Raw genomic sequence first — 15,819 nt, forward strand, 5'->3', positions numbered from 1 at the left:
ATGGTGCATCCCGCAACTTCAGCGTCTCATAGAGACCTGTTTGAATCAGTCATCTGGAAATGGAAAGAATATGGCCCAACTGCATTACTACCAAGACCCGGACTCTATATGAAATGATAGGCTAGAAGAGGAGAACTTTAATCAGAGATGAAGCCAAAAGGTTACAGAGACTCACAGCTTAGGTGGGAAAATAAGGTACTCTAGAGCTGGAAGGGTTTGTGAAATAAAATAACTCATTTAGCTAGAGTGATTTTTTTTTTTTTTTCTTAAAAGCTTCATTTTGCAGATGGCTAAGAGGATTTACCTTAGTCCATTGGAGAGTGCCCAGGGGGTTTCCACCATGGGATACACACTCCAACACGAGCAAACTCCCCGCTTTAACCACGTCTCTGTCCAAACCAATAATATATGGAGGCTCAGGAGGATCTGTCAGAAGAGGGAGAGACAAAAATAGCAGTAGCTCAGAGAAATCTGAATATTAAGCAAAGCATCAAAATATACTGAATAAATTCGGCGTCTGCTGACACTCAATATGAGTAATAAGTGGCATCTGAGGTCCCAAAAGGTTCAGTTATGGGATCTTAGTGTTTTTTATACTTTATCCTTCTATGACTTCACATTAAATAAATAAAACACTAATCTTTCTAAACATCTTTATGCTGATATTATACGAAGGTAAGTAGTAACTAGTTACATTTACTCAGTCACATTTATGTGAGTAAGTTTTGGGGGGAAACAATTACATATCGAAGTTTTACTACACTGTACTTACTTATTACCTTTACTGAAGTATTGCAAAGCATCGCTGTTCTTACTGTAGTAATTCAATACTCTAGTGACTGTGACTAACTTCACTGAATGAAGACCAATATGATATGAAAGTTTTATATTTAAAGGCACATGGTGTCATTTGATGGCACAGCCAAGAAACTATGCAACTTTCAGTTGTTATAAAAGCACTGCAGATATAAAAAAAATAACTTAAAAGAAATTTGACTTTGCAATTTGATGCTTTAAAAATGGCCTCCGTCTCATTAAGAAGCACCTGCTCTTCTCCAACTTCAGCGCCTCGTCACAACAGGCATTACAACATGAACTCATTTACCACTTTTCTTGGGGTCAATGGACGGAGAAGCAGATTATATGATGAGCTCAGCAGACACACAGTTCCACACTTTGTGTTTTGGTTTGAGTTGCATGCTCATATACACATCTCAAAACCTTGTTATACTTTTATTTATTTATTTATTAAGTTTCTGTTCAGCACTTTTTCCTGGGAGATGTGTCATATAAATAAACATTTCATACAGCAATGAATGATGTGCAGAGTGTCCCTGTTTCTTGGGTCAAAGTTAATAAACTGGTCCCAAGTAAGAGAAGTCCAGATCTGATGAAAGCATTAAGAATTAAGGGGAACAGTGAGACCATAAAGAAAAAATAACAGATATGCAAGCAGTAATAAGACAACGTGAAATATGAATAAGTTATAGCTGAGCTAGAATAAAATATACGCAGTAAAATAAATTAAAAGAGGATGGGCTTTTGTTATTGCTGCAATCAGTTTCGGGGAGCAGCCTGTAGACTCTGGGCCAGCATGAAAAATTGCCACCTTGCTGACAATCTGGCTGGCAGAAAATGGCCACCGCGCTGGCTTTGATGGGCTGGCACACTGAGTAATACCGCAGCAGAGGTCCCAAGTTCTGCGATATTAGCACTTTACCACAGAGAGAGCATATTATTAAACAAAACGATGGAAAGGAAGGGAGGGTAGGTTAGTTCAAACAAAAGCACAGATTTCGACTGAGACAAATTTGGTTAATCAGGGTGTTCAGTCAGCATACAGGATGTAGGACAGGAGGGTGTTCCTAGCTTGTAGACACTGTAACAGGAAAAACATCTTAGCGGCTACTTTAACTGATCAGCAGCATAAAACATAAACTTCACTGTGGTAAACAATAGCTGCCATGTCACTCTGGTTCATGCATTAAGAAACAAAGGCTCTCGCAGTTGCAACGCCAAACAAAAGCGAAAGGGAAATTAAACAACAATACGGGAAAATGACAGCATTTGTGCCAGCTAACCTTTGTGCGGTTCAGCAGCAGTTTTATTTCCATGCTGTCAAATGGTTTGTGGAATCAGTACGAAGAAAAAAGGCACTTTCTGCCTCTGTGCGTTCCAAATTTAATTTGAGCTGATGAACACAAACGTTGCCAGGCTAGTTAAGGCTGGATTTCTTATTATATCTGAGGTGGCCCTGGCTTCCATTAGCCTATTAGTTATTATAATGCTATTAAAAAATTCACTAGAAGCCTTGCTTGTATAATCCATCTGGGCTGGTCTAATAATCGTTTGGTGTATTTTGGGTTAACGCTGGGCCAAAAGCTGTGTCAAACATGATACATCAGGCTTAATGAAAATGTAATTGCACACTGCTCTGTGTTTTCCACTGTACTAGCAGAAAAAAAAAAAAAAAAAAAAAAAAGATTTTACTGTGACCCTACCAATCATTAATTGGGTCCATGGGGGGGGGGGGGATTTTTTTTTTTTTTCGTATTCGTTTTTGTCTTCTTTTTAAACAGGTGTTGACTTTGCCTTCAAGTCGAATGCTTCTTCTCAGACCACTAGCATAGGCTGAGTGCACAAGACAGGATGCCTCGCGGGCCTCCCCGAGGGCACCCGGACTCCTGTGTAGTTGAGTGTGCCTGTAGCTGCATGAGTGTATGCTTTGAGAAAAGAAGCAGAGACACTCACAATACACATTCATGGTCACTGTGGTCACCACCGGCTGGGAAACGGCTTCATTGTTGGCGTGACATGTCAACTCTCTCCCATTGTCAGATCTCAGAGCAGTGACCCTTTCAGAGGTAACACAAAACAGGGGGGAAAAAAAAAAAAGCATGTTTAAAAGAATAACGGTGCTCATGGTTCTCTTTAGTTGATATGGATAAACACTGGAGACCTGCAGGGGTGTAGGGAAAGTCCTTCACAATTTAGTTTAGTTTTGTAATACAATTGAAAATGACAGTATGTTTTACAGATTTCTTTCACACAGAGTTGTGGATTTCAATTGTTTTCTTGTTGTTTTTATTTATTTATTTATTTATTTTTAATTGATAACTATGGCTTACGGCTGCTGAAAAATCTAAATTTCAGTTTATCAAAAAAAAAAAAAAAGAGAATATATATAAAAATCTGCTACCTCTTAAATTAACTCTAGACACCTGAAGGTTTCTTGAGGCTTTACAGAGTCTCTCACTCTAGATTAGTAGGCGACACAATGTGCTAACTTGACAGATGTCTCAAGTTAGTTTTGACACGATCTGAGTTGTAATTGTACCAAATTTGACCATAACTAGCCTAAACCTGCAAAAACAAACTCTGTCACATTTTGTGCAAAACTATATCAAATTACTCATGCCAAAAACTTTGGCTCTTTTACCATTTCATACATTTACATTTTGAACATATGCTTATATTATTTTGTGGTACAAAAATAAGCTGTTTGCTGGGAGATATTAAAATCCAGCCACGCATCAATTTGCACCCATCTTGGGCACATTTCATGTCTACTTGAATTATTGGATTATTTAAACCAATGATATGCACTGATATGCACATCCAAAGAGATAAAATGGTTTGTTTACATATACAAAACATAACTTCCATCCATCCATTATCTAACACCCTTATTCTTGCAAGGTCACAAGGGGTGCTGGTTCCCATCTCAAGCAGTCAATGGGCGAGAGACAGGATTCAACGGGATACACACTCCATGCAGAAGAACCAAGGCTGGGACTGAAACCCAGTACCTTCTTGCTACAAGTCAACAGCGATGTAACTGTGCAGCTCCAAAATATAATTTTTGATCAAATGAAACTTACTTAGGATGATCCAAAAGTAATAAATGGAAGAACAAATTATGGAAGGGGAAATTGAACTTGATCCAAAACTACCATTACCTGCTTGCTTTTACAGGAATAATGTTTAAATAACAGTGAACTGAACTCTGGAAAGGTAATTAAGTGTAAATACTTCAAAACAAAGCAAGTGAGAGTTGTGTGCCTTGCCTAGGTTATCAACAAAGTAAGTCATGTTCTCCTTGCGTCAGTCAAATGTGCTTCATTTGAAAACCGATCATCCAAATACACAGAAAATAAGACCAATTTAATTTGTCGCTTTACACATACGCTTCCTACACCTTCTTAAAAGTGAAATATTGTAAGGTGTTGAACCAAGATAGGAAACACCTTCCAGTTTCAATTTTCCAAACCAGTGACAAATCAATAACGAAAATAACAAATTGCTCTCCAAGCAGCAGCCCTGACTTTTTTCTTATTTCTGACTACTTTTGTTTATGAACTCTCTTTCCAAACACTATGTTAACACAATAAATCAAAATCAGAAGTAATATATGAGTGGAAGAGTTAGCCATCATACTTCTTTTTTTTCTGTTTGTGATTTGTGCACTACTGAATGATCTGAACTGAGAAATCTCAACATCTTATAAATACCACTTTTTCCCCAAACACTGAAACCTTTTAAAACAGAGAAGCAAACATACTTTCTTAAGTTTGTTGTGTTACGTCATACGCACAAAAACGAGAAAAGAAGAGCGTTCCTTACGTTGGAACAACATGAGTAACCGTGGCTCTATTCATGCAAATACAGCAAGCTCTCCAAAAATGTGGCTATGGATTTTGTTTTTACGTAGAAGACAAAAATTGTCAGTTTTAATTTGAAAAATTAACAGAAAGAATTTTATAGGCTCCTTTTGCAGTCAAGTTGCGTTCATATCCACTCAGTTTACAAACAAATAATTCTTCTTTTGGTTGGCGTTTGCAGCCATTTGCCGAGTACCATTTATTTTTCTTCGTGCTTATTGGATGTACATCCAAGAGAAGTATATTTGTTGTCTGAACTATTAAAATATGCAGGTATAAGAATTCTTGGACGGGGGGGGGGTCTCGAACATTTTCAGATTTTAGCTATTTGCAGACGACTCTGTTTCTTAATTCCTTCAAACACCAGGAGTCTGCTATAGACTGTCCAATGAGTAAATTAATTAGCAAAGCCCACTGGTTTTCAACTTGAAACTGTTATATAGTTAGTTTGAGTTCGATGTCATCTAAGGCTAAGACTTCAGAGGTAAATGAAACACACGGCGTTACACACCAACAGCACTTGTACCGAGTTCACCATTGTCCACTTTAGTTGGTACCTGAAGTTTTACTCTTGATGCTTCTTAGCTTGACAGACATTTTGACATGGAGCATATTGGGAAGTGCACAAGGTGGCATTAGAAAAGAAAGGTGCAAAAGCATCAGATCAAAAAAAAAAAAAGAACGTATCTGTGAGTTGTGACCTGAACAAGTCTTCCATTGCTTTTCATGTGCAGTCAATGCAGAGCTGGTGCCCCCGACCTACTGCTGAGAATAGGGGAACTATTTTATAGCACACATCCAGACTGCACTGCCTTTAATCGTGCCCCCAGAATTTAGATGGTTTCTGACATTTTGACTGAAGGAGCGGCTCACCGGGATGGCGTTCATACAAACATCTCCGCTTTTCTCTGCATCACAGTTAAATTCTTTCTATTTACCTACCAAATACTAAAATTTATTCTGGTGCTTTTTCACAGTTTGAGAACTATGGATCTGACAATCGCAGAAAAAAAAATAGGAAAGTATGTAGCAAGGGTCTTTAAATAAATTTCAACTACAGATCTCCAAGCAATTAATTGTTTCTTTTGGCATCAAAGTTAAATTTTCCATCCCAAGTTCTCCCACTTGAAGGCAAGACATGGCAATTTCCAAGCTCATCTATTGTGCATTTGCTGTAAAGTAAAACAAACAAAAAAGGAACAAGGGGAAAGCTTTGTAGTCTGAATGACCTAAACCATATGATACAAAACTGTGCTCCTCAATTAAAATTTAATAGTCCATCAGGACTCAAAAAAGACTATTTGGGTGGAGATTACAGCTGGCCAGTTAGTGACCTATAGTGTACAGCTACCAGCATGCAAGCCAAAACCGGTCAAGTGCAGTAGCTTGTTGTCAGCTTGGTGTGTCTATGCAGCCTTAAGGTCAGCATTATGCAAACCATTTTAAGGTAATGAAGGCTTGTCGGTAAAGAATCCTTAGACAACAGATGAGATAGCTTGAGAACTGGTCTGTTTTATGTTTTTTTGTTGTTGTTTGGGAGAAAATAACATTTTGCTTGCGAGTCTCTGTGTCAATAAATCAAAAAATGTGCAGTCTAATGCAGACCGCACAATCTTTATAATAACTCTTACTCTTGTCTTGTTTGGGTTTCAGTTTATGTATTTTAAATAAAACTACAGTAACAATGGCATCTGTTCAAATCCCACAAGGCCCGCTGCTCTGCATGCTCACTGTGATTATAAAGAAAGAACATCAATATTGCTTAAGACCTTGGCTCCAACTCTGGAGGGCTAGACAATAGCACAGCTCCTGCAGTGCAAATGTTATCTCAGAATATGACAAGAGGTTATTATCTCTGACACCGAGGAGACGCACAGGATTAAAGCAATCTATGCCCCTGTTTAATGTATAGGCACCTGGTGAACCGGCGAGGTTCGGCTCTGTCTCGCTGCTGCAGTGCAATTTCGCGCATTTGACAGGAGCTAATTCAATCGAGCGGTGGCAAGAAACAGTTGACTTGTGTACGCGCTGAGATTCATTGTATTCGCAAAGACAGATGGAGAAAATAAGAACACTTTGAAAACAAGGAAAACAAGGAGCCCAGGCAGGCTGGGGGGGAGATTGAGCGGGCTGGTTGAGGAGAGTGAGTCTGGCAGGCGGTGGAACACATACGTTACTTCGGCGTGCGTGTTCAGAAGCTTATCCTTTGAGCCAGATGTGGTAAAAGACGTCGCACCTGTCAGATCGACTCCATCTAGAAAAGACACAGTGGGGAGGAGATGCACAAATAAGACGAGTCTGTGGATGTGTTCACATGAGTCAGATGCATCAGTGTTGCTCTCACTAGAGCAGCGAATACTGAAATGTGCAAATAAGGAATCCTGCCGTCTTTGTTTTGATGCGTCTGAATTAAAAACAGCCATTGCCGGATTATGAATAGATCAGGATGCATATGAATGAAACACCTTTTGACCTCATTTCATCTAAAACAAAAGGGAAGTCTCACAAAGTTTTAGCCCCATGCTGTGTAGCCTCTGGTTAGTTTAAGTGAGCAACTAGAAACTTGTGATATACACTGTAAGAGTAATTGTAAAGTCAGGAGGAAATTGGAAATTCAAATTCTCAGGCTACATCCTCCCACACAGAGTCTCGTTTCCTATTCCAGAAAAATGGAAAAACTCGGAACTTATTGCTGAAACTGAATTCCATCCTGCAAAATGCGTTCACGCTTGAGCATTCAGGTCACGGCCTATAGAAGATCCTGAATGCAGAATCTTTTAAAAAGGGCCGCAACCCTTCTTTTCTAAGCTGATGTCGGATTGAAATCAGCTGGAAAGCTGGAAAGGCTCTCACCTTTATACAGAGTGATATCAGCACTAGGCTTTGCGTCAGGGGCCACGCATTCAACCATGTACTTCTTTCCCGCCACCCAGGGTGTTGTCACATCCGTGGTAAAATACGGCTTCGATGGGGGAACTGCAGACATGAAACAACTTGTTTTCAGATTAACTTCAAGGTCAATGTTGCAATACCTTGAATAGATCAGCACAAAGTAGTGGATAAATGAAACATAACATAATTTTTTAACTGAAAAAAAATGAGAAAAGTGTGGAGTGCGTTTGTATTCCATCCCTTTTTTCTCTGATGCCCCTAAAGAAAATCAAGTCGAACCAATTCAAAAAGATTCCCTAATTAGGGAGTTGACCTATTAATCCAACTGCTCTACAAGGAACATCAGTGAACTATCAGCCTAATGAAGCCAAAGGAACACACAACCATGCAGGTCAGGGGTAATGATTTGGAGATGTAAAATCAACAGTTTTGAACGTTTCAGTTGGATGAAAAACTCCTTTCATCCAACTATGGAAGGAGTTTTGCAAAACTGCATCCTCATCCTCACCAAAACTCTACGCTTAATGGAGAAATTCCTCATCCTGAGGTGTTAGTTTATCCTGAGCTATCTCTGCTGGTATGCTGCTTCAGCTGTCGGGTGACAAACTGATCCCTTATGCTCACTCTTCTACTTTTTTTTCTGCTACTGCTCTCCAGTTTGCATTATTCGCTGTTACTTCAAGTGCTAACTTTATGTTTTCTGTCTTTTTTTTTCTTTACAGTGAATAAACTGAACTCACCTGGATTGAAAACTAACATGCCAATTAATTATCTTGAACAAAACTTCCCTGAAGTGAAACCTAAACACACATACAGAGCTACAGCGCAATGGTTTATGTCGTGGATATTCAAACACTTTATAGCAAATTTTAAAGGTGAAAAGATTGCCATGCTGTTAAAATTTTGAGTGATTTACAATAGTGAGGTTTGATGTAGTAGTGTGTTTGATTTCAATTTGTGAGCAAGAAGAAAAAGGCAGAAACACTGATTCACTAATACCCTACACAGAAAACAACAAACCTCTCTCTCTCTCTCTCTCTCTCTCTTCCTTCCTTTCTGGATTGACCACAGCAGTATTCTTCACATATCTCCTATTCAACATTTCAGTTCTTTTATCTGACCATAACTAGGAATTCAAGAGTAATAAAAAAAAAAGAGGAAAGAGAACAACAACATAGCTTTTACCACAAGGGACCCAGAATCGTTTGGCAGTGAATTGAGAAATCTGCCACCAGCCTAATTATCAAAGAGATTCTTCAGATCTATCAGCTCCTACCAAAAGAACTCTGTTATGTCACACACAAACTACAGAGAAAATGTTCGTCTATTGTGCCAACTTTGAGAGAGTGGGTGAGCCATGGAGAGCATGGTTGCAGTGAAGGTTGTTTTTCTTTCATCAGAGATCAAGTGCAGAGGCTGTCTGAGCTGAGAAACAAAGCCGAGAGTCGGTATGTATAGGAAAAATAGGTGAAGAGGGAAATAATGTGATATGTCAAGAGAGAAAAGCCAGCATAAGGTGTAGTTGCTCCGCACTCCCACAACGATTAATTAATATAAATCTGCCCAAATCAGCCAGCCATTAAACAAACAGCTCCTCTCCACCTTTTTTTTTCCACCACATACAATCTATCCTGCACCACTAGGAGGAGCTGTTGCAGTGTCCAGAGTCGCACACAGGCTCTGGTCTGCTATTGAGACAGATGAGATGTGGCTGCAGCTTCAAACTGATTTAAAAGAAGCAATTGAATCTGTGTGGACTGTGATGGGTTACCCAGAGCACTGCAGAGGCGCATGCCGCAATAATGAGATGCATTTGTTTGTTTTCGCCCCCCCCATCCTCCTCCCCCTCCTCCTCCTCCTCCCTGAGAAGTTGACTAGGCCATGCATCTATTGACAGCCGCTGCACTCTCAATCTACTCACGGCAACACAATTCACATGGGCGCATCACTTGTTGTGCTTGAGGAGCATCTGGCAGCCCAACAAATCCTAAAAATAAGAATAATGATATGTTCGCAAATGAGCCAGGCAGGTTTCTAATTTCTTCCTCCCTCCCTGAAACACCATCCTGTCCCTTGTATCTCTCGTTCACTCCATCATCCCTCTCTAGCAGCCCCGGCCCACCTCCCTCCCCTAAATGCAATCCTTCTTGACCACTGCAGCTAAACTGCAGAAGTGAGGAGGAAGGTGTATTTTATCTTGGACTTGGAACTTGCATCTCACCATCCATCACATACACCATGTGATCAGATCAGCGTGGTCAGGAGAAAGTTACACATTCGCACCAATCCCTGCATACACAGGTCTTCATACCCCTTGAACTTTTTCACGCAGTATTTTATCATGCAAAACCACAAACTCCGATGTACTTTAGTGAGATTTTGTGCAATGGACTAACAAAGAGCTATCCATTATTGTAAAGCAGAGGAAAATCATATACGTTTTTTTTTTTTTTCAAAATTAAAATCTGAAAATTTGACATTTACAGATTTTAACCTCCTTATCTTATTGTTTAGACTCACATTGATCTGCCAGCTCAACAAGTACAGAGGCTGAAATTGTTACATATGTTTCTGTGCATAACAGCTCAACCTGACCCATAATGGAAGGAAGACTTTTTTCTTTTAAAGACATTGAAGCTTTCAATGTCTTTCAAATAACTGGACAGACTTATTTTGAAAAATGAGCAAATACTTTAGCCTCTAGTCTATATCCACAAAAGGATGTTGATACACATACATTCCATACTAGCTCAACTTCTGAAATTGCCATAAGCAAAAAAAAAAAAAAAAAAAGCCATACCATTTTTCTTTCACTTTACATCCATTCAACATACTCACTGCAAAGTGACCACAAGGTCCAACGGCTGTTGAACTAGCCAGTTGTTGTATTTGTGCAATGGTGAAAGGAGATAAACATACATGAGTAAAATAAATAAATAATTTTTAAAAAGTATTCACTTTTTTAAAGACATGCACCCAGAGGTAATCATAAAAAACAAACAGGCAGTTTCTCTAATTAACCCCTACAGCTCCTTCTTAGTCTACATGCCAGTCATTTATTTTTCTTTAGCGTTCCCTTGCCCTCTTTATCTCTCGCTTTCATCAAGGTGCATATGAAGAACACAAAAAAAATAGATTATGCAAGGACTTGTTCCTGAAGTTCAGAAGACAAACAGTGAGCAGCAGAATCTGAATTATTAGACAAATACAGACGGATGGATGGATAAAGCAGATAAGAACCAGATTAGCAGATGCACATTAAAATGCATAAGCAGCTCTTCCCACCTATCCTTCTCCTTCATTCACATTACTTTCTTTGCTCCTTGCTGCACAAACACCCAGAGATAAACTCAAATCTACAGTGCATGCAGATTTGCGCAGCTACCCAGCAAACCGACACAGGTGAAGGAAATATGCAGATTTTCATCTTGCTCTGCGCTAAGTGTGTGCACGGTCTAACATGTGATACTAACATGATTCTCCGAATGATGCTGGCCGAGGAGATAAGCAGTCTCTAAAAAGCTGATTGTGCTGAATAGGACGGAAAATAATGGAGATCTGAGTTCTTAACAGCAGACACACTGCACTCATCAGTTTTATCTCTAGGGGGAGAAGCACACACACACACACGCACGCGCACACACGCATCGGCACTGGCGCATATTCGAGTGTATTTTTATTTTGCATAAAAAAAACACACACTCCTGCTTACACATACGCATGCATTGTAGGTCTCAGGTGTGTGATCTCTGGCAATAAAAGCAGCTGAAACAAAGCTTTTTTTAGCTTATCCTTTCTCTCCTGGCTTTCTTCCCCCTTTTCCTTCATGATTCAGAGGGAAGATGTTGAGCAAACGTGTAGGATGAAAATCAGATCCTCACCCAGTCCCCCCATCATTTCTTCATTCAACCAAATGTAACTTGTTTTGACTGCATTACATAACTGTTAAATTCCCTTTTTGGAACATCTACCTCCCGTTTGGACTCTTGTGGCCAAAGCTAAAAATATATGACAAACACGCACACACGCTCACACTCAAACACGGTTTGTGCTCATTCACTTGTAAATCCGCTGTTATCATGTAGTTGTCCCATAAGATAAATTCATATTTTATTGGAGCAATATAATCAAACACTGACAATAAAAGAAAAATGCTAAATATTTATTGATAAAATCTTTAGTCTCACTTGTTTTGGTCTTTTTGGTTGCTATCATCCTATATAACCCCACTTTGCCTATAGCAGAGACATTTATCTTCTTTAACAGTACCAGAGAGTGGTGCATATAGTGAAGCATTTATCTTTGGACAATCTTACTAGATGGCCCAAAGTCCTGTTTCCTGCTTTCTTCTCTAGCTTATCACAGAAGTTTTCATTAAAGCTAAGGCCTGGGAAATAACACAGCCATTGAGAAAGGCTGAAATATATATCTTGAGGAAGAACGCTCCACCATCCTTTTACAACCCATCTAATACTACAGAATGTGCTAGGGCTGTGTAATAATATTGATTTTGCGATATATATCAATATTTTCTTTCCTAGAAAAAAAAATCGATATTCATCCGCAAGTATCGTAACATCCAACTGTCACCTTGCTCACCCACTGCTTGCTTCGCCGGGAGAGTGATTAGGTCATCAGGTGATTCCTTCAGATGTTAAGTGTAAAGGTTAAAAAGGTATCAAACTATTCAGAGCAGGGTACTTGGTGCACTTTATTTTCTTTACAAATGTATGTAAGCTACAGTTTGTACTGATCATTTAAAAGAAACATGTTTTCTCACCACTTCTTTGATTCATTTTGTCCAGCTGTCGACTTTAAGTCTGTGTCCATGTCCAACCAGAGCCAGGTATTGTGTAGTTGGTGCTTTTAATCAGTTTTCAGTTAAATTAATTCAATCCAACTCTACAACAGTCACAGAATGTCACCAAAATCACTCTGTCCCTCTAAAATCTTTCAGAAAATTGCAAAAGTGTATTGAATTATATTGTTTGCTGAATATCGCAATATATATTGTATTGTGAGCAGAATATCGTGTATCGTATCATGAGATTATTGTATCACTACAGCCCTAGCATGCACAAGGTGATCATCAGTAAAACCGGACTGATATCACAGACATTTTGGAAGTTATGTTAAATGAGCACTATGGCTACAATACATGTATATTTTTAAAAGCATGCAACAGCTGGGAAATCAACGCAAACAAATATTTAATAATCTAAAAACAACACAGGTTAATCTGACTCCCTGTTATCTTTCTGTTTTCTCAATCAAATCAAAAATTTATGGGAAATGCCAAGAAGGCATATGCGAGCAAGGCAGCCTACAAACATAGCTCATTTACACCAGTTCTGTCAAAAGGAATGGGCCAAAATTCCCGCCAACTATTGCGAGAAGTTATGGAAGGAAACCCAAAACATTTGAGTCGGACAGTTTAGGTAAAATGAAACTAAATATTGTCTACTCAGAAACCACCGTATATCATTGTGTTATTTATTTGATGATTCTTTCTCCCATTTACTTCTGCAGCCCTGGTGGATCAGCTAGGATAACCCCCCCCCCCAAAAAAAAAACATATATATATATATATATATATATATATATATATATATATATATATATATATATATATATATATATATATATATATATATATATATGTATGTATGTATGTATGTGTATATATATATATATATATATATATATATATATATGGATGAGCTTGTACTGCCATAACAGAATTTATTTTTAGACGTTACCAGGAATGCCAATAAGTGGAGGGTCCTGTCTATGCTAATTAAACGTTCAAGATAGAATTAAAAGGAGCCTCTTAAGTGTCCCATTTCACTATTAAGCATGACATCCCCTGGTAGTTATGAAGGCAGAAAGTGACGCTTTAACATCAGTCGAGCACTCTAATATGCACACCATCACATCAGTGCATAACTCATCAACCTCTGATGAGAATATATCTTTGGTAGCTGTCAGAACTTTTTAAGAACAAGGATGAAAAAAGTCGCTATGCTTCATGTTGCTTGTGCCCCGATTTATAAGTTGCTCCATTATTCATAACAGGGAATCAGAAAATGAAGGCTCATTATATACTCTTCAAGAGCTAAACTCATTAGCTACCACCGAAACCTTGCCATAGCCCCAGTTCCTAAAATGTCCTCTAACCTCGAAGCAGCTGTGATAATAAGCTCATACACATACACACTCACGCACACGCACGCACACACTCAATCACAAACATGTGCATATTTCTGTAAGACCCGGCAGAATGAGTAATTCAGTCTAAAACCAGAGCACATAAAAAAAAAACTGTTTTGAACGTTTGCAGGAGGCATCTGTACAGGCACGCAACATGATGAGAGAGAGAGTTGTTCATTAATAGGATTAAATGCTAAGGCTAATGGTACAAACCGAGACACAGGATGTGTCAGGTATGTGATATGTGGCACCGCGCGGGGTAAGTTTTTAGCAGCAGAGGGAGGAGGAGGTAGGGGGTTTCAGCAGAGGTTGTTATTGTCATGGATTACTCACTGCCACTTGATCTGCCTATAGCAGTAATCCCCTATCTAAGCTCCACAGAAAGGCAAAAACACACAGGAGTTATGTTACACCAATGGATATGTCTTGAAAACATCTCTTTGTAAGCCCATGGATGGGGGCTTTATTGACATTTCTCTCTCTTCCCCTCGCTATTCATTTCCTGCGGTGATTTATCTTGAATTAGTCAGTCATGATACCAATTTTACAACCAGCAATTTCAGTTTGGCTTTATTTTTTTGTAAATTCCTTCCCCTCTTTCATAAGCCAGGTCTTCATAAAGGGTTTATAGTGTTTTGATTTGATGCAGAGCTTGATGGGATCTGGCCACGGTTGACCGGTTGGAGAAGGGAGGGGTGCTGGAAGGGGGGGGACCTTGGGAGCAATCGTCGCCTTGATGGAGGAGTCTATGGGAAACTCATCAGAGGCTATGCTTTCAAAAGGATGCACACTTTCCAGTCCCAGCTCAGCACTAACACAAGATTGCATTCATCAGCTCATTATGAAGCCTGTGATTTCTCACATATTTTGAATCACATGAACAGCTGGGGTGGAACTAATGATCCTTTAGGACAGACATTTTCTAAGAGCTTTTTAAGGTCGTCGCTTCATTCTTTAACCTTTTCGACAGGTGTAGCTGCTGTCCATTCTGAAATGTAAACAGCCAAAAAACACAAAACCATCCGTTGTCAGTTGTGGACAAGACTCATTATCTGAGCGCGTCAGAAAGATGCCCGACGCTACGCAAACATGATGCCTGTGTATTTTGACCTTTCTGGCAGAGTCCAAGGCAATCTTGTTGGTTCTGTGTACGTGGGCGCGCATGTAGTGGGCATCTCAGAGGTAATAAATGTGGGAGTCAAACCCGCTGTGGCTGCAGGTGTAAGGCCTGCTGCAGGATACGGAGCTGCTGCAGAGCAGGAAGGAGCGCAGTCATTTAAAAGAGACGTCTGCAGTCTATGGCTCTTGCTACCCCGCACCACCCGCCATCCCTCCTGGCAGCCCATTGATGTCAGAAAAACCTGCTCTCTTCCCAGAGGAGAGAGACTGCTGAAACTGCCACAGCGAAAACCCTTTCAACCCCCCCCGTCAAACCTTCACCACCACCCCCACAGCCGTATTACCAAAGAAAAAGCCTGAGCACAAGGGAGAGAGTAAAAATTTCAGTGACAGAGAAAATGGGAAGGGGTTGGGGGTGGGTCTAAGTAAATGAACTGTGCCTGGAGAAGAAAGGTTCTTTTAGAGTCCTTCCCTGACCACATATGGGCTCACTCCCACAGGCAAGAGCGACGGGAAAAGGTCGTTATAGAATGGCAACAGGTGGTCCAGTGTAGTCTTACAGTTACATATGTTTCACTACATGTCCAAATTGAACTTTTCAATCACCTCTGTAATAATTTATTCTGTGCAAGAGAGAGACATTGAACTATCTCCCTTTAGGCTTGCCAGGCTGCACTGTTACCTTATATGTTACAGATGGTGGTAATAACCACCAGACCCACCGGTAGAAGGATTTGGAAAAGAAAAAGAATAATATTTAAGGTGTTACAAAACTTTTTGCAATCTACAGATCCATCTCAATAAATGAGATTATCAAATAGTTGCTTAAACTGATCGTTTATATCGATTCATTACACACATAGCAGTTTATTTCTGGCATTTAATCTCTTTATTTGGTAGTTGCAGCTAACAAAAATGTTGTTTTCCAGAAACTAGA

At 39.5% G+C, this 15,819-nt stretch overlaps 2 protein-coding genes across 2 annotated transcripts in view; both read right to left on the bottom strand.

Moving 5' to 3' along the window:
• The window catches only part of kmt2bb (lysine (K)-specific methyltransferase 2Bb), a 386,582-nt gene that overhangs the window by 38,227 nt on the left and 332,536 nt on the right, over positions 1-15,819 (bottom strand). The gene's annotated exons all lie outside the window — the stretch shown is intronic.
• The window catches only part of nphs1 (NPHS1 adhesion molecule, nephrin), a 53,454-nt gene that overhangs the window by 23,117 nt on the left and 14,518 nt on the right, over positions 1-15,819 (bottom strand). The window contains exons 4-7 of the mRNA XM_015002547.2: positions 7,515-7,637; positions 6,834-6,915; positions 2,752-2,855; positions 305-426 (exon numbers count right to left, since the gene is read on the bottom strand). Coding sequence (XP_014858033.2) covers positions 305-426; positions 2,752-2,855; positions 6,834-6,915; positions 7,515-7,637 — 431 coding nt within the window. The remainder of the gene's footprint in view (positions 1-304; positions 427-2,751; positions 2,856-6,833; positions 6,916-7,514; positions 7,638-15,819) is intronic.

The sequence above is a fragment of the Poecilia mexicana genome, unplaced genomic scaffold, assembly GCF_051168715.1.
Source record: "Poecilia mexicana isolate PSO_F unplaced genomic scaffold, ASM5116871v1 scaffold_16, whole genome shotgun sequence".
Taxonomy (NCBI): domain Eukaryota; kingdom Metazoa; phylum Chordata; class Actinopteri; order Cyprinodontiformes; family Poeciliidae; genus Poecilia; species Poecilia mexicana.